The sequence below is a fragment of the Leucoraja erinacea genome, chromosome 8 (assembly GCF_028641065.1).
Source record: "Leucoraja erinacea ecotype New England chromosome 8, Leri_hhj_1, whole genome shotgun sequence".
Taxonomy (NCBI): Eukaryota; Metazoa; Chordata; class Chondrichthyes; order Rajiformes; family Rajidae; genus Leucoraja; species Leucoraja erinaceus.
This window is the reverse complement of record NC_073384.1, coordinates 18618282-18638317: the sequence shown is the minus strand read 5'-3', so window position 1 is coordinate 18638317 and position 20036 is coordinate 18618282. Positions and strand designations below refer to the sequence as shown.

The 20036-nt window shown below is 44.1% G+C and overlaps 1 protein-coding gene across 3 annotated transcripts in view; it reads left to right on the top strand.

The window, feature by feature from the left end:
* Positions 1-1241: 1241 nt before the first annotated feature.
* LOC129699398 (VIP peptides-like) overlaps positions 1242-20036 on the top strand; it is a 32499-nt gene continuing 13704 nt past the window's right edge. Inside the window, exons 1-7 of one of the 3 annotated variants that reach the window (XM_055639124.1) lie at positions 1242-1439; positions 1688-1796; positions 2782-2922; positions 3392-3496; positions 7283-7408; positions 10300-10390; positions 15907-16758. In XM_055639124.1, coding sequence (XP_055495099.1) covers positions 1699-1796; positions 2782-2922; positions 3392-3496; positions 7283-7408; positions 10300-10357 — 528 coding nt within the window. In that variant the 5' untranslated portion in view covers positions 1242-1439; positions 1688-1698 and the 3' untranslated portion in view covers positions 10358-10390; positions 15907-16758. Of the gene's footprint in view, positions 1440-1687; positions 1797-2781; positions 2923-3391; positions 3497-7282; positions 7413-10299; positions 10391-15906; positions 16759-20036 lie in introns of those variants that run through there. The other 2 variants (XM_055639126.1, XM_055639123.1) reach the window with 2 other exon arrangements.

Below are 20036 nucleotides of genomic sequence, written 5' to 3'. Positions count from 1 at the left end.
TTAATTCTGCTTCTGATCAATTTACCTTTTCGTTGGTACCGGAATCATAATTTGAAGTATAATTCTGTTACAGGCAACATCTTAAAATTTCCAAACAGGTGATGCCAAGAACTCTTTCTATTTATTCTGTGTTCAATATTATGCGATTCGGTGGCGGTGGGACAGTGAATGAGGAACCATTTAAAATCAAAAGTGAATATTCCTAAAACCCACGGTGTTGGTTCACATTGTGTTAGCTTACTTTGTACGAGTTATCTTATCACATTAATCAGTTGCATCGACAATCACCATACTCTTGTATAAGATGGGCGACAGAGTTTTTGTGGAGAGATTGAAACAATGGGATTGTTTTAAATAAAATGTCGGAGTAACTCAGCGGCACAGACAGCATCTCTGGAGAGAAGGAATGGGTGACGTTTCATTCCAGTCGAGACCCTTCTTCAGACTAAAATCCCCAGGAAAGGGAAATGAGGGGTATAGACGATGATGTAGAGAGATATTGAACAATGAATGAAATATATGCACAAATGTAACGATGATAAGGGTAACAGGCCACTGGTAGCTGTTTGCTGGGCGAAACCGAGAAGCTGGTGCGACATGGGTGGGGAAGGAATATGGAGAGAGAGAATGCAGGGGTTACTTGAAGTTAGAGAAAACAATATTCAAATGTACACGACCGAGGGGATAGTTGTGACATTCACCTCGTGTGAAGACATTACATCCGTTGACAATGCGACGGTACAAATCTCAGGCAAAATCATGTTTGGCTTCATCGCCGGTTGCTTAAAGTGAGATTACTGAAACTGTGGAGAGCGGTAGGTTATATATAAACTCTGAAAGAGAGATGGATGCACTACTTGACAAGAAAATGGAAGAGTGGAATTAACTGGATAAAAGGTTGCTGGCGATAACAGCTGCACGATGTACCGAAATGTCTCTTTCTTGGCCGCAAGAATTAGTCGAGTTCTGGAATTATTTTACAGTTAATGAGGAAGTCTAGCAGTGCCATGAGTTTCTGGTTTTGATGTTAATTGTCCATTGAGAGCACTTTGCTCAACTAACTGTTCGGCCCTCTATGTTAACACGCTCCCATCCCACTGGGAATGCCGGTGACGTCTTTGGCTGAGGACCTATTACCTCTCACTGGGGCGAAACCGTGACCGACCTTTGTGGACGGAGACGTACCTATAGTATAAAACCCGCTACTTTCAGGCTGTTGACAGTCAGATTTAGCAGCAAAGAGGGAAGAGCATTGCATCTCGCTCTGCATAGGACAGAGGACAGAGGACAGAGGACAGAGGACAGAGGGCAGAATTCAAAAGACACCGCAAGAGCGTCCAACAAGCACAGCGACGTCGAGAAGACTTTTGTTGCTTCACAGGCGACGTCTTCAGCACCAAGGACAGCGATCGTCGCCAAGGCAGCGAGAGCTCCTTTTGGTAGGTTTTCCAAACGACCTCGTTCCTGACTCGAAACATGCAATATCACGTCTCATTCATCACGGGAGTCTTCCCGCATCTAACTTCTGTGAACATGACAGCTTCTTACTGTTTTAATTGATTAATAATATTCACAAACCGTTCAACATTGAAGCGATCGGTGAAGTGGGATCCAGAGGAGGGAGAGGATGGGGTGGGGGAAGTCAGTGCAAATGGTTTTATGGAGTAACATGTTATTTGGTTTACAGAATAGTTCGAAATGGTGATCACCTTCGACTCACATTCGTTGACGCTTTTTGTGCTCTTCGGCGTCCTCTGGTCTCAGGGGTCAGCGGTGGGCAGCGACCCTAGTTCAAGGTAAACATCGCACGGTTAACTTTATCAGATCAGGGAGGGTCTCTCTCCACAACAGATGCTGACCCAGTTCAGGAAATCAAAAATAACTCACAAGTTTCCCAGGGTTATCCCCTTGAGACAGTTGTCTGTGGACACGAAGGAAGAAAACAGTAACAGCTCTGAAGGAGAGAGGGGCTGGGGAGCACGGATCGGGGTGCGATGAGGAGCAGGTTCCATGGATTTCCTTAGTTTAGGGCTGGTCATCAAGTGCCGCCGGTAATATGAACCACGGGTACAGTTCCTGATCACTGACGGCACTTTATTTTATACAATGTTGCCAATGTTTGTTAATGAACGCCGGCAGGTTGAAAATCTGGACGTGGTTGAGGTCTGGGACCATGGATCCAAGCGACGTGTTGCCGGGAAAACACCCAGGCGCGGGTGGTGGTGGGGTGAAACGATGATGCCTGGGTGGGAAGCAGAAACAGCAAAGGGATCTTCACATCCACATCATAGCTCAGTTGGAGAAAAACTGGTGGGATAAAATGTACAATCTCGGCATCCGGCAAAGTTCTGTGCGATAAGAGCGCTTGGCTTTCTCCACGCAACCCTCCCTTTGGCTTTGACCGATCTCTCTCCCTTTCCCAAAATGTTTGACCCGACAACTAGCCAACGTCTGCAAACCTGTTTGACCCGACAACTAGCCAACGTCTGCAAACCTGTTTGATTGCAAGGACCAGAATTGAGTGTAAACTGCATTTAATATGTTCATTGCGCTTTGTGGGTGTGGCACAGTTTACTGTTTGAATTGTTAATCCCAATAATTCGACGTTATCTCTGTCGGTGCTAAACTGATGTCACTTCCATTAATGACCAGACGTGCATTTATAGCTGTACAACAATACTTGTTCAGAGTCTCCGTGCGGGTTTATTTAAATGTTGCTTGTGACTTCAAGAATGACTACTTATTCAAATGACGGATTTGACTGGCTGTTTGCACCCGTAGACTGGGAGATGTAGTTGGCTTCGATGGACAGAGTGAGGAGGACCGGCCACAGTTACCATTGGAAATCGACAATGATATTTACCAAAGCCCTATAGTGGACAGTGAAAAGCTCTATTACCAGTTGTCCGCAAACCTCCCAAGGTGAGTGACTCGTTTCGTCATTACCAGGTTGGGAACATCTGAGAATTGGACACCTGGAGCAGCGGATTCCATTGGTCGATAAATTTATCTTCTATAAATATATATATTCAAAGGACATGCACATAGACACGCACACACATATGCGTTGCCGTTAGTGGGAATGTGGGGAGAATAAAATCGAGGAATTATTGTGGGGAGAAGGGCCTATTCTTCTGCTATGACATGCTTGTGTGTGTGTGTGTGTGTGTGTGTGTGTGTGTGTGTGTGTGTGTGTGTGTGTGTGTGTGTGTGTGCGCGCGTGTGTGTGTGTGCGTGTGTGTGCGTGTCAGTGTTAATATTGGAAGCATTTACCCAGTGTATTATGCAATTAAGTGGAAGTATGAAGCCGTGTGCTCCCAGTACCCCGGTTTCTGATATAGCTATGAACCGCCAATTTCCATTCATTTACATATTTTGTTTCTCCCACTAGAACAACGCGCCACACTGATGGTCTCTTCACGAGCGAGTACAGCAAGATGCTGGGCCAGTTATCTGCCAGGAAATACCTGGAATCCCTGATCGGGAAGAGAGCCAGGTACGAAGGCACCGGGATGAATGCCAAGGGTTTGGGAAGAGTTGTGGATAGGAGTGTTCATGTGAGATAGCATCTATTTGAAATGTATTGGTGGATGACAGTTAGGGATTTAACAGCGAGAACATCAAACCCCGTGTCCATGCAAAGTTTGAAATGATCAGGGGGTAGAGTGTTCAATTGTAAACATTTCAAACACTAGTTGAATAATTCACCCATAAGGACACGATTGTGGTAGCGTTGATGGCAGTAACGTTTAGATTGGCATAATAAGTTCAGATAAAATATTTCACAGTCATGAATCGGTTTTCCAAAGGGATATGATGCAACGTTTAATAATGAGGGAAGAAGGAATATGATGGTCTCAATAGGTCAGTAAACTCTAAAGGTCCAAGAAGCAAAGCCTAACTGCGATGCAGCAGACTTTTCGACAGTTACACCTGTGCAACTAAATCACCAGATGTGGTTGATATTTGAGACACAAGACTTAGACTCAATTCCCCCCACACTGATGAGTGCATTGAACAGCAAGTTCAAGTTCAAGTGAGTTTATTGTCATGTGTCCCTGTATAGGACAATGAAATTCTTGCTTTGCTTCAGCACACAGAACATAGTAGGCATTTACTACAAAACAGATCAATGTGTCCATATGCCATAATATAAATATATACACACATGAATAAATAAACTGATAAAGTGCAAATAACAGATAATGGGTTATTAATAATCAGAGTTTTGTGCGAGCCAGGTTTAATAGCCTGATGGCTGTGGGGAAGTAGCTATTCCTGAACCTGGTTGTTGCAGTCTTCAGGCTCCTGTACCTTCTACCTGAAGGTAGCTTTCACCATTCTGTTCGGTCATGTGTGACGTCTTCCACCATCGATAGGTTTTCGTCCTGTGCTAGCAAATACTTCTGGAATGTTGGCCTCCATGTGAGTTTTGGTCGGCCTCCTTTCCTTCTTCCATATGGTTGCCATGTCATTGCTATCATAGGTGCACCTTCTGGTGATATTCTGAGTACGTCCTGCAAATTCCATCCTGCGTACCTCTATATTCTGGCTGAGAGGCTTTATTGAAGTTTTCCTATAGATCTCCTCGTTTGTGATGTGGTCTCTATAGCTAGTCTTCAGGATCATCTCAAGCAGCTGCTGGAATGCATCCAATTTATTTTTCATCTTCACATTGATTTTCCACGTCTCACTGGCATAGAGGGATGTAGGGAGGACTACAGACTGGAAAAGCTTGACTTTTAGCATCTTGGATATCTGCCACTAGACCATATTGGCTGCATTCCTCTGAAGACTGATGTAGCTTTACCAATCCGGGAGTTGATGTCAACCTCTACGTCTGCATCTGCTGTGAACATGCTGTTAAGATAGGTAAATACTGTGGCATTTCCAAACGGTTCCACATTGATTATCAGTTGGTCTATTGACTGCTGGTCTCCACTCTGCATGGACAGTCTTCTGGCAGCTGATCTTTAATCCAACGTTTGATGCATTCTCCTCCTGAGCAGTTGTCATCTCTTAAAGGTTGTGTCTCGACTCTGCTAGTAGTGCAATGTCATCTGCAAAATATAGGTCTGTGAGGCATCTTCCTGTTCTCCACGGTATTCCGGTCAGATTTGTTCATCATCTTCCGCATGACATAGTCGATCGTGACATTAAACAGTAAGGGGGATAGAAGGCAACGTTGTCTTACCCCTGTGATAATGTCAAATAATTTTGTGTTCCCTGAGTCAACTTTGACGCAACAACTGGATCCCTCGTATAGGTCCTTGAAGATGATGAAAGTCTCTGGGATGTCATACACTAAGAATTCGCCACAGGGTGTCTCCATGTACACTATCGAATGCCATTTTCAAATCAACAAACTTTATTAGTATTGGCTTCTGAAATTCCAGCATTGTTCTACCACATTTCGTAACACAAAGGTCTGTTCACTGCAGGATCTTCTCATGCAGAATCCAGCTTGTTCATCACGGAGTTTCATATCTAAACCTGTTGTAAGATGATGTAGCACTACAGAACAAGGCACTTTTCCTGGGACTGAGAACAACGTGATCGCTCTCCAGTTTCCACAATCGCTAAGATCTCCATTCTTTGGCAATTTCACTATGACTCCTTTCCTCCGATCTTCTGGTACACATTTTCCTTCCCAGCATGCATTACATAGCTTTATGAGTTTCCCTTAATGTTTCCCCTCTGCTCTTTAGTGATTCTGCTGCAATCTGGTCGAGGCCTGCTGCTTTGTTACGTTTCAGATTCTTAATTGAATTTGCAACTTCCGTTTCTGTGATTGGTCCAACCTCCACCTCTTGTTCTAGAGTATCTTCCTCCTCAGGGAAGACAAACAGTTCAGCGGGTTGAGGTCGATTCAATATCTCTTTGAAGTGTTCACCCCATTGTGTGTTGTGCTCTTCTTCTGCCAGAAGTACTCTCCCACTCTTGTCTTTTATGGGGGCACCAGAGCTACAACTGCAATCTCCCAGATCTCCGGCTATGCGGTGGAATGTACGGGTGTCATTTCTGTCCCTGGCTTCTCGTGCTTCTGCACATTTGCTTTCTATCCAAGCTTTTTTTTATATTTTCTGCATCTGCTTATCACTAGTTTGTGTACTTGTCTGTAATGTTCTTCCACAAGAGACTGCATATATTGGGATTTGCATCAAGAAACAACCAGCTGGACAAACTCAGTAGCATCTGTGAGGGGTGGGGGATGGGGTGGGCAGAGGGGGTTGAAATTGTGGCTGTTTCTAGTTGACCTACTGAGCTGTCCCAGCATTTTGTTTTCTGTTCAGCTGAATGATGAATTGCAGTTTCAACATGCAAAATATCCTGCAGGGAATGTATCCTTCGCTAGTAGGTTGTGAATTGCCTTATTTTTGATTGCGTATATTGCCTTAGAAAACCAATCCCGTTTTGGGGAAAGCCTAAATAACACTCAATCTTTTCTAGTAAATGTTGCATGTTTTCTGCAAATATACTAAGACAGAAATGGGTGAATATAACAATATGATATGAACATGGGAATTATAGTCAAATGTTTACTGTATTTCTAATGAATTAGCTCAATGCGTTTTATTGTGTATTTACCATTTTATGAGATAAGGCATGAATAACCGGGTTTACCACAGATGCTGCTTGACCTGCAGAGATCTTCCAGCAGTTTAATATTTGTTCCAGATTTCATCATTAGTTGGCTCTTGGGCCTTTATAAATAATGGAGCCTTTTAAGTGAAGGGATAGTTTCATGGGGTGTTTCAGGAAACACTTTGTATTGTAATGTAATAGAATATGCTGGTGACACAGATTTGTTTGTTTTTTCTGGAGGCAGAATTTCATGGTCTTGAATAAATAAAGTAACTTACGGTTTCAGTGCAGAATTGGCAAGGTAAAATTTATAGCTCCTTCTGGGGGCCAGCTGGGTTATGATTAACAAATACCCCCTAGGACAGTGTCTGTATTTGTAATTAGTTACAGTGTCATGGGAAGTGTATTTTACTGAAGATTTTCTTCCACAGTAGGTGGTAGCATAAAAGGGTGCTCTTTGAGATTTGGTTAAATGTTCCACCATATGATTCAAGGGAAAGGTATTAGATACTCAAGATGCAGATCAAAAATATTCTGAATGAGCATTCACATTATTTAATAAACCAATACCAATTTAAATAAAACATGTTTCAAGAATGGTGGGGAGGAGTTGTTGTTGGAGTTCAAAGGCTATTTATTTTATTCTGCAACTTGCCATCCTGGCTGAGACTAACAGAATTGTTGTCTGGTTAAACAGTGCCCAAGATGATGATGTTCCTTCCAAACGCCACACTGATTCGATCTTCACCGACAACTTTAGCCGTATCCGGAAAAAGATGGCAGTGAAGAAATACATAGAAAGACTCATGAATATCAGGAGAAGGTAAAGGATGGAAATCTGGACCAATGATGATAGTTCAAGGGGACTTTCAAATGCTCCACCACTCTGTGGCCTCAGTCCATTCCACCACCACCACCCTTGCGACCTCTTTCAGATTGTCAAATTTTCTATCCACTGACATCTAAGTTTAAATCACAGTAGTGTGTCCTCAGCAGCCTGGGTCTCAAGCTCTGGAATTCCCCCTTTCCCATTTCTAAACAATCCCAAAATATGTCAGAAACATTGGTTAAACGGAGGAGTAAGGTAGTTCGAGGGGATTTGAGGAATTCTACATTTAAAAACCGCCTGGATGAGTACTTGAATTGTGAAGACATAGAAAGCTATGAAACAAGTGCTGCTAAATGGGATTAGAATAGAAATATAGAAACATAGAAAATAGGTGCAGGAGTAGGCCATTCGGCCCTTCGAGCCTGCACCACCATTCAATATGATCATGTCTGATCATCCAACTCAGTATCCTGTACCTGCCTTCTCTACATACCCCCTGATCCCTTTAGCCACAAGGACAACATCTAACTGCTTCTTAAATATAGCCAATGAACTGGCCTCAACAACCTTCTGTGGCAGAGAATTCCACAGATTCACCACTCTCTGTGTAAAAAATGATTTTCTCATCTCAGTCGTAAAAGACTTCCCTCTTATCCTTAAACTGTGACCCCTTGTTCTGGACTTCCCCAACATCGGGAATAATCTTCCTGCATCTAGCCTGTCCAACCCCTTAAGAATTTTGTAAGTTTCTATAAGATCCCCCCTCAATCTTCTAAATTCTAGCAGTACAAGCCAAATCTATCCAGTCTTTCTTCATATAAGAGTCCTGCCATCCCAGGAATCAGTCTGGTGAACCTTCTCTGTACTCCCTCTATGGCAAGAATGTATTTCCTCAGATTGGGAGACCAAAACTGTATGCAATACTCCAGGTGTGGTGTCACCAAGACCCTGTACAACTGCAGTAGAACCTCCCTGCTCTTATACTCAAATCCTTTTGCTATGAATGAATGGTGTACCATATAGATGGGCATGATGGACTGAAGAGCCTATTATGTGCTGTATGATCCAACAATATATTTCAGACTGTCTCTGTTAGTCATCCAAGCTGCTTCTTGTTATGTAAGTCTTCATCCTCCGTCCTAATTTCCTTTCCTGTGGCCAAATGATAGTTAATTTTCCTGGTTTAATAGCCTGGGATTTTAGAGGTGCTGCTTAAATTGATGTGTTTAGACAAGTTATGTCACTTGCGTCAATGCAGCCTAGTTTTGAATGAGCATTAGTGTAAACTGCACAGAAATTACAATGTGGAATCCAATGAAATGGCTCAATCAGTCGATATGTGTGTATCATTCACACAACATTTCCTAGTTCCAACAAGCTGTTAAATTATCGGCAGTAATCTGTTTTGAATGATAAGAGGAGTCGTAACATATTGGCTAAATTACTGTATGAATAATCCGCAAGCAGTGATGATTTCGAAATGTTCAAATTCCAATCCCCAACACACAGACGCGAAATTCAGTTCATGAAATTAAGAAATACAAATTCATTAAAAGAACGACTGAGCGCCCAACCAAGTGCTTCTGTAATTGTTATTAATATGAGGAGATAAAGAAATGACTGGATTGTTAGAGCAGCCTATTTGATTCACTCATGTTCTTTCGAAGAGGGAGTCTGCTTTCCTACCCCACACATGTAGTCCAAAGTACCGGTGGGGCCGCAACTGTTTACCCTGTATATTGGAAGAGGAAATTAGGAGCAACACTAGCAAGTTTGCGGATGACACAAAGCTGGGTGACAGTGTGAACTGTGAAGAGGATGTTAGGAGGTGGCAGGGAGACGTGGACAGGTTGAGTGAGTGAGCAGATGCGTGGCAGATGCAGTATAATATAGATAAAAGTGAGGTTATCCACTTTGGTGGCAAAAACAAGGGGGCAGATTATTATCTCAATGGAGTTAGGTTAGGCAAGGGGAAGGTGCAGCGAGACCTGGGTGTCCTTGTACACCAGTCACTGAAAGTTGGCGTGCAGGTTCAGCAGGCAGTGAAGAAAGCTAATGGAATGTTGGCCTTCATAACAAGAGGATTTCAGTATTGGAGTAAAGGGGTTCTTCTGCAATTGTATAGGACTCTGGTGAGACCACATCTGGAGTATTGTGTCCAGTTTTGGTCTCCTAATATGAGGAAGGACATCCTTGTGATTGAGGCAGTGCAGCGTATGTTCACGAGATTGATCCCTGGGATGGCGAGACTGTCATATGAAGAAAGATTGAAAAGACTAGGCTTGTATTCACTGGAGTTTAGGATGAGGGGGTATCTTATAGAACATATAAAATTATAAAAGGACTGGACAAGCTCGATGCAGGAAAAATGTTCAAAAGTTTTGGGTGGGTCCAGAACCAGGGGGCCACAGTCTTAGAATAAAGGGGAAGCCATTTAAGACTGAGGTGAGAAAAAACTTTTTCACCCAGAGAGTTGTGAATTCGTGGAATTCCCTGCCACAGAGGGCAATGGAGGCCAAGTCACTGGATGGATTTAAGAGAGAGTTAGATAGAGCTCTAGAGGCTAGTGGAATCAAGGGATATGGGGAGGAGGCAGGCACGGGTTATTGATTGGGGTCGATCAGCCATGATCACAATGAATGGCGGTGCTGGCTCGAATGGACGAATGGCCTCCCCCTGCACCTATTTTCTATGTTTCTATGTTTCGATCTCAGCATTCATTCAGTTCAAGGACAACTAAGATGGGCAATGTTACTGGCTCAGCCATCACTCACCATTTATTGTGAATGTACAGAAGAGTTGGTAATAAACAATCAATCAAGGTAGGTGAGATGATGAATATCAGAACTGATGCTTTTTTTCCATTGATTCTAATCTCTCAACAGCCGTGAAGAGTTAAACTCAGCCAATCTCTCAGATACTGAGCCGCTTGGTGAGGACTAAGTGCAATGGCTTTTGAATCACCTTCCGCCTTTGGTGAGTGAAGCCTCTTCCAGGCACTGTGTATGAGATGCCTTTAAAAATGGCTGAATGTATCCTTTTCGCATATTTATGAATAAGATTAGTAATTTAAAGTTGTTGTAGTAAGGGCAATATAGACAATATTGGTTGCAGAAATATTACAGAAAGTATAACACAGCAAAGAGTAGCCACAAGCCAGAGGATTGGGAAACAGAATCATAGAACAACAGAAGGAAACAAAACGGGCAATACAGGCTGAAAAGATGAAGTACGAGGGGAAGTTGGCCAGGAATATAAAGAAGAACAATAAAAGTTTCTTTAGATATGTTAAGGAAAAAAGAGTAACAAAGTCAAATGTGAGTCCCTTGAAGGCAGACACGGGGGAAATTATTATGCGTAACAAGGAAATGGCAAAAGAGTTGAACACGTACTTTGGATTTGTCTTCACTAAGGAAGACACAAACAAAGTCTCAGATGTACTAGAGGACAAAGGATCTAAGTGGGTAGAGGAACTGAAATAAATTTTCATGAGTCGAGAAATGGTATTGGTTAAGCTAATGGGACTGAAGGATGATAAATCCCCTATCCCAGGGTCCTCAGGGAGGTGGTTTCAGAAATAGTGGACGCATTGATGATCATTTTCCTATGTTCAATGGCTTCAGGACCAGTTCCTGTGGATACGAGGATAGCTAATGTCATTCCACTTTTCATGAAAGGAGCGAGAGAGAGAAAATGAGGAATTACAGACCAGTTAGCCTGACTTCGGTGGTGGGAGAGATGCTGGCGACAATTATTAAAGAGGGAATAATGGGGCATTTGAATAGCAGTCCAAGTCAACATGGATTTATGAAAGGGAAATCATGCTTGATTAATCTTCTGGAATTTTTTGAAGATGAGACAAGTAAAATGGATGAAGGGGAGCCAGTGGATGTATTGTATCCAGACTTTCAGAAAGCCTTTGATAAGGTCCCGCACGGGAGACTGGTGACTAAAATTAGTGCACATGGTATTCGGGGTAGGGTGTTGACATGGATAGAAAATTGGTTGGCAGACAGGAAGCAAAGAGTAGGAGTGAAGGGGGCATTATCAGAATAGCAGGTAGTGGCAAGTGGAGTGCCGCAAGGCTCAGTGTTGGGGCTACGACTGTTTAACATATATATTAATGATTTGGAAGAGGGAATTAGGAGCAACACTAGAATGTTTGCGGATGACACACAGCTGGGTGGCAGTGTGAACTGTGAAGAGGAAGGTAGGAGGTTACAGGGTGACCTGGACAGTTTGAGTGAGTGGGCAGATGCATGGCAGATTCAGGATAATATAGATTAATGTGAGGTTATCCACTTTGGCAGCAAAAACAAGGGGGCAGATTGCTGGGTGAGCCCAGAACCAGGGGCCACTGTCTTAGAATAAAGGGGAGTCCATTTAAGACTGAGGTGAGAAAAAATCTTTTCACCCAGATTGTTGTAAATTTGTAGAATTCCCTGCTACACAGGGCAGTGGAGGCCAAATCACTGGATGGATTTAAGAGAGAGTTAGCTAGAGCTCTAGGGACTGGTGGAATCAAGGTATATGGGGGAAAAAGCAGGCACGGGTTATTGATTTGGGACGATCACCATCACAATGAATGGCAGTGCTGGTTCGAAGGGTCGAATGGCCTCCTCCTGCACCTATTTTCTATGTTTCTAGGCTAATACAGATTATTGATTTATATTTTCCATTACAAAATCATGAGGAGAATAGATCGGGTCGATGCCCAGAGGCTTTTACCCAGAGTAGGGGAATAAAAGACCAGAGGACATAGGTTCAAGGTGAAAGAGAAAAGATTTAATACGAATCCGAGAGGTAACTTTTTCACACAGTGTGGGTGTAGGGAGCAAGCTGCCTAGTTGAGGCTGGGACATTCCAATCGTTTAAGAAACAGTTGCACAAGTACATGGATAGGACAGGTTTGGAAGGTTACGGACCAAGCGCAGGCAAGTGGGACAAGGGTAACTGGGACAATGTAGACCGGTGTAGGCGAGTTGGGCTGAAGGGCCTGTTTCCAAACTGTATGACTATATATTTAATCTTAGACAGTCATCATAACAACACTGTGGCATGATGCTCGGGTTAGAATAAACTCAATACACCTTAATTATGATTGAATCAGAGTCAAATTGTTTAATAGCTCAGAAATGTAAGTATTTTGGGGAAGAGTCATGTTGTCTATCAACCATCCACTTTTACCCGTAATTCCAATACAGAGGCTGAAACATTTACCTAAAGGCTATTAGTTGTATCAAACAATCAGTTCCATTAGAAAGCAATGAAGGGCCACTGGGAACAGGCACTAAGTTGTGGCCTTGCTTGTAACACTCACACATCGAAATTAAATTTAAAAGAAGGAAATTACTTTATTCGTTGAACAGGATTATAATCCGTGTGACAATCTGAAATATGAATCTCACCATTCCAACAACAATAATATTGTATTGTAGCAATTTTAATCAAAAATTTCATAGCTGTAATGGCAAATGAGCAAACTCAGTCTTTGAGCTGTGATTTTCTTTCAACCACAATGTGAGTCAAAGTTAGGGATATAATGTCTAATGGTGACCTGTGCTCCAGACTGCAACTCTTTGCTCTGAATGCAGAAATATTCAGTCCCTTCAGAATGAGCCGTAGCATGTTCAAATAATTAAGGTAGGTGAGTTCATAGAAATTAGTTGAATTTTGACATTTGAAAATTAATCACAAGCAACCTACTTCACCATAGGCTGATCACATTGGAATTCCATTCAAATAAAATGTTTGCAATATTTTCTACCACCAACTCTGAAGTAATTGTAGCTAAGGATGTTTTTTATTTATTTTGTGGAGGCCAACTAGATTGAATGAATTTGCCTTGGATAAACATTGCAGTGAAGAATCATAGAAACATAGATATAGAAACATAGAAACATAGAAAATAGTTGCAGGAGGAGGCCATTCCGCCTTTCGAGCCAGTACCGCCATTCATTATGATCATGGCTGATCATCCCCAATGTGAATCTCTGGAACTCTCTGCCACAGAGGGTAGTTGAGGCCAGTTCATTGGCTATATTTAAGAGGGAGTTAGATGTGGCCCTTGTGGCTATATGGAGAGAAGGCAGGTACGGGATACTGAGTTGGATGATCAGCCATGATCATATTGAATGGCGGTGCAGGCTCCAAGGGCCGAATGGCCTACTCCTGCACCTAATATCTATGTTTCTATGTTTCTAATCAATAACCCGTGCCTGCCTTCTCCCCATATTCCTTGATTCCACTAGAGCCTAGAGCTCTATCTAACTCGCTCTTAAATCCATCCAGTAATTTGGCCTCCACTGCCATCTGTGGCAGGGAATTCCACAAGTTCACAACTCTCTGGGTGAAAAAGTTTATTCTCATCTCAGTTTTAGATGACCTCCCCTTTATTCTAAGACTGTGGCCCCTGGTTCTGGACTCGCACAACATTGGGAACATTTTTCTTGCATCTAGCTTGTCCAGTCCTTTTATAATTTTATATGTTTCTATATGATATCCCATCATCATTCTAAACTCCAGTGAATACAAGCCTAGTCTTTTCAATCTTTCCTCATATGACAGTCCCGCCATCCCAGGGATCAATCTCGTGAACCTACGCTGCACTGCCTCAATCACAAGGATGTCCTTCCTCAAATTAGGAGACCAAAACTGGATGCAATATTCCAGATGTGGTCTTACCAGAGCCCTATAAAACTGCAGAAGAACCTCTCTACTCCTATACTGAAATCCTCTTGATGTGAAGGCCAACATTCCATTAGCTTTGTTCACTGCCTGCTCTACCTGCACGCCAACTTTCAGTGACCGGTGTACATGGACACCCAGGTCTCGCTGCACCTCCCCCTTACCTAATGACCTAACCCCATTGAGATAATAATCTGCCCCCTTGTATTTGCCAGAAAAGTGGAACTGATATCATGGTCCAAAATGCTTGTTCCTGTGCTGTACTTTACTGTTCTCCTCGCCCAGGGAATGCCGCGTTTAATCATCCGATCAATCTAATCCTGTCACAATTGAAATGAAAACCTCTCACATTACTCTAGACAGTAATAACAAAGTATTACACTTAATCTCCCCTTGTATGTTACTCCCACCATTCCGGGAATCCATCTGGTGAATCTTCACTGGACGCCTTAGAGAATGGCAACTATATCATTTCTTACGTAAGGAGATGAACACAGCACACAATATTGTAAGCCTGATCTTACCAAGACCACAAATGTATGAATACAGACTTAAGGAACTGTAGATGCTGGTGTACAAAAATGACAAAGTACTGGAATAACTCAGCAGGTTAGGCAACATCTCTGGAGAACGTAGATAGGTGGGTGAAACCTAGAAGAGAGGTGCGGGCAAGAAGGTCTAGAAAGTGATAGGTGGATACTGGCAAGTGTTTGAATATTATTTTCAATACATGCTGCCTGACCTGGTGGGTCACTCCAGCACATTGTGTCTTTATTTACTGCATATATATTTGTTCTAATGACAGTCATACATTGGACAGATTATTCTTCCCAATGTAAAGAAAAATTTGGTCTTTCTGTTTTTGCTACGTGGACAACTTCATGTTTATACACATTATACTGCATGTCCATCATGTTCCGACTTGATCAATCTGTCTACACTGTCCTGATACCTTTTTGTATCCTCCTCACAATTCACCATCTCACTCAGTTACCTGTCATTGGTAGACCCTGGAATAACACTTCCTGATCTCTCATCCAATTACGAATAGCTGCAACCCAAATATTTAATGCACATAACATCCATATAACCATATAACCATATAACCATATAACAAATACAGCACGGAAACAGGCCATCTCGACCCTTCTAGTCCGTGCCGAACACATAATCTCCCCTAGTCCCATATACCTGCGCTCAGACCATAACCCTCCATTCCCTTCCCATCCATATAACTATCCAATTTATTTTTAAATGATAAAAACAAACCTGCCTCCACCACCTTCACTGGAAGCTCATTCCACACAGCTACCACTCTCTGAGTAAAGAAGTTCCCCCTCATGTTACCCCTAAACTTCAGTCCCTTAATTCTCATGTCATGTCCCCTTGTTTGAATCTTCCCTACTCTCAGTGGGAAAAGCTTTTCCACGTCAACTCTGTCTATCCCTCTCATCATTTTAAAAACCTCTATCAAGTCCCCCCTTAACCATCTGCGCTCCAAAGAATAAAGCCCTAACTTGTTCAACCTTGTTCATCCCACCTGGCACCCTGAAAAAAAGGTGCCATGCAGGGGGATTACTAATGCCCTGGACAATACTTAGATATCATTGTTTCATCATCTCTTTTTGAGGTCAATGGATTAAAGCAACTTCAACATAAAAATACTTTTGAGATGTAGATTTGATTGGAAGGATTTTCTGTTGCAAATTGCCTGTCAATACACACCGAAGTTTCTCTCACAGTACTTCGCATTAGTCAATAAAAATATTGCGTGGGCTAACTACTGATATTCTTGTTTTAAACAGAATCTTTGGACCACATCTTACTTACCTACTGGACTGAAAACTACATAGCCTTTTTTTCAACTGTTAATCAGGAGTGAAAGTCTATCAGCATCAAACTCCAAACCAACATGTTCTGAAGGGAATGTTATGGTGACCCATTTGGTTCCACAAAAAATGAGAGTTGATGTTTATTCACTGTAAATAAAATCTCTCTGCAATGATATAAACCTCTGTACCCCATTATACCTAATAAATGTATTGCAAGTAGCATGTGAAGTTCACATTATATCAATTGTAAAAGTCATTGTGTTCAACACTTAACGAAATATCTCATTCAGAAGGAAATTTGTAGAATTTAGAGAGATACAGCATGGAAACAGACTTGTTCTATATTATCCCACTTGCACACCCTGCACACTAACGGAAATTTACAGAAGCCAATTAACCTAGCCATGACCTATCATTATGCATTTATATTTCACGAGAGCAAGTGTGGACCCATTGGGTCTGTTCCCCCAGCGCAATATTCACCACTCACCCATAGTCCAAAACTGTGCAGGCGCGGCTGACAGGTTCCCGTTGTGACACCAGAAATCCCCGTTGCGACGCGAGTCACGACAACACTCCCCCAACTGCGCAGGCACAGCCAACGTTTTTAAAGTTTAAAATGACAATAACTTGTAAAATATAAGATCAATGTGAACACATCTCACTCTCACTCTTGTATTGTATTGTATTGTATTCGAATAATAGTAACGTCCTCACCAGGAAGCGGCTGAAGGACGGTATCCCCCGCACCATGCCCTCTTCCCCCACATAAAGACATTAAAAAAATCATAAAAAACACACATCAACATAACTAAATAAACAAAAAAACAAAAAGATGCCCAGCTGAAGGTGGAGGCTGCTGGCACCAGCGCCATCGGAAGTACAATACTTCACTCTTCAGTCCCCTGTGGATGTCTTCCATTATCCATCCTCTCCCCACCCTCCACCAACCCTCCTCTGCTTCCTCTGCTCACTCCCTCTCTCCCTTCCACCTACCCTCCTCCATTACCTCGCCATCCCTCTTCCTATCCCTATCCTTCTCCATTCACCCTCATCCCCCAGCACTGCCTCCCCCTCCTCTTCACCCTCCCTCTTTTTTCCTCCCTCCACCTCCCCTCCCCCACACGACCCCTCACCTCTCCCTTCCTCTCCATCTCCTACCCTCAGTCACCCTTTCCCTCCATCACCCCTCTCCCCTCCGTGCTCCCTCCTCTTCCTCTATCCCCCTGCTCCCCAATTCCACACCTCCCCCTATCCCAAACACCCACTCACCCTCCTCACCTCCCCCACTGCTCTCCTCCCTCTATGCCCCACCCTACCACCACCACTACCCCGCTCATCTCCCTCTAACCCCTTCCACCCCCTTTATCCTTCCTCCTCCCCCACTGTCCCTCCTCACTTCCCCCACTTTCCCCTCCATTTCTCTCCCTACCCCCCTCCTCTACCTCTAGCCACCTGTTCCACCACTCCTCACCTCCCCCCATCCCACACTCCCATACACCCACAATGAAAATCACCTACAATTAAATGTTTATTTCAATGATATTCGGGATTCCATTGTAGTGTCATTATGACGTCGAATACGGCTGATGGGCAAGACAAGTTGAAAAGTGGTTTTGTAAAGTGCTTTTTGTAAAGTTTAAAATGTTAATAACTTGTAACATATAGCATCAATCTGAACAATACTTGCTACAGCACATCACAGAACCATGGTGAGTAAGGTGGGCCAAAATTGTAGCTATATCATGTATCATTTTGGCGTGGTTGCCGGTACACAAACACACACACAAACAAACAAGATGAGAGTTTTAGTAGATTACTAGACCAAGTGCAGACCCGTTGGGTCTGCTCCCCCAATGATGTGATCCCCCAACCCAATATTCCACCATGTACCCATCTCCTCCAATGGAATTGAAGCTATTCTCAAAAGTAAGATTCCAACACTGCCGTGCCTCCCTCAGCAGTGGATTTAAAAGAAAATCCAATGACACCTTCCCTGCCTGCTGCAGCAGTGAAAAGTTCAGAGTGTTCCTGTCTTGCAACTTTGTTTCGAAGTGTGTTGCAAGCTGACATGTAAATGGAGAAGCCAGTTTATTTTTGAAATACTTGGGGGTGGGGGGGGAGAAGGATTTGATTAAAAACGTGTACTTCAACACGACGAAATGTAATGAGGAGCGGATGCTTAGAAAGAAAAGCGAAATCTCTACCGAAATGTAAAAGATCTCGGAGATTGAGCGTCTGGATTGGGCGTGGCAATGAATCAAAGGAAGAAATGCAGCCGGCAGCCGTACATGCAAATGGATCCGTTCCGATTGGACATCGACGAGCATCGGACATTCCGATTGGACATCTGCGAGTATCAGGCATGAATCAAAAGGCAGAAAGGGATCCGGACGGCAGGCGGACGGATAGCCCCAGAGTTTTATAGATATATTTATAGATAGATGTGGGATCCGTTGGGTCCCATGTTCACACAAGAGGGCTGGTCCCCCAATCTACCACTTCCAATATTGGTGGCCTGTGGGAGGGGGGCTTTCTGGAGTGCTAGTATGGCTGGTGTGGGCTGAAGTGTCTGGTTTCCAGAGGGCTAGTATGGACATTGTGGGCCGAATGGATTCTTGGGCTGGCAGCTCAGGCACTCAAGGCTGTCAGTCACTGTGAAGGCATGAACATTGTCCCAAACCTCCGTTCCACCCGACCTGCAGCCCGCGGAGGGTGGCCGTGGGAGAGTGGGGGCTGTACACCATCGGCTGCTTTCAACTTGGTGCTTGGGTTCAGATTGCCCAGTCACCTATGGCTTGTGTGGTAAAATGAACCCCACGCTCCCATCTCCCCCTTCTCTCTCCCCTCTTCTCTCACCCCCCCCTCTCTCCCTTCTCTCTCCCTTCTGTCTCCCCCTCCTCTCTCTTCCCTCTTCTCTCTCTCTCCTCTTCTCTCTCTCCTCCTCTCCTTCCACTCTTCTCTCTCCTCGTCGCTCTTCATCTCCTCTCCGCCCTCTCTCTTCTTTCTCTCTCTCCCATTCTCTCTCTCCCCATTCTCTCTCCCCCGCCCTTTCTCTCTCCACCCCCTCTCTCTCCCTTCTCTCTCTCCCCTTCTCTCCACCTTCTCTCCCTCCTCCATCTCCACCCATTCTTCAGAGTGCGTCTGTAAGGTCTCGACCTGAAACGCCACCCATTCCTTCTCTCCAGAGATGCTGCCTGTTTTGTGCGTGTGAATCACCATGGCGTGGAGGTTGTGGTCCGATGGCGGTCCATCGCGTTCAGTGACTGTGGGATGCTCCCGCGGGTGGAGACGAAGGACAGAGAGAATGGGGAGAGAAGGTGGAGAGAGAGAAGGGAGAGACAGGGGGCGAGAGAGAAGGGCGAGAGAGAAGGGGGAGAGGAGAGGAAGAGAGAGGAGGAGAGAGAGAAGTGTGGAGAGTGAGGGGGAGAGAGAGAAGAGGGGAGAGAGAGGAGGACAGAGAAGAGGGGAGAGAGAGAGAGAGAGAGAGAGGGGAGAGAGAGAAGAGGGGAGAGAGAAGACAGAGAAGAGGGGAGAGAGGAGGAGAGAGAAGGGAGAGAGAGAAGGGAGAGAAAGAGGGGGGAGAAAGAGAAGAGGGGTGAGAGAAGGGGAGATGGGAGCGTGGGGTTCATTTTCCTACACAATCCATAGGTGACTGGGCAATCTGAACCCAAGCACCTAGTTGAAAGCGGCCGAAGGTGTGCAGCACCCACTCTCCCAAGGCCACCCTCCGCGGGCTGCGGGTCGGGTGGAGCGGAGGTTTGGAGCAATGTTCATGCCTTCACAGTGATGTGATGGACGCGGGGGTCTGGGCCAATCGCTGACAAGTCCCACCCCCTGGCAACGTCAAGTCCGTCGGTCCTTTTGCTTGTAGGCGACGCCGCCTTTCCGGTCGGTGGCGTTTTGACAGAGCAGCCATTTGGTAAGTTTGCTTTTAGGCAACGCAGCTTTTCGGTTCGTTGGCTTTTAGGCGTCCCATCCTTTCGGTTTGTAGACTTTTCGTCTTCTGATTCTATTGGTTTATACTACTTCAAGCAGGGTGCAAGGCCGCAAAATTCAAATGCAGTTTCATACCATTTCAAGCAGGGTGCATGGCCACCAAA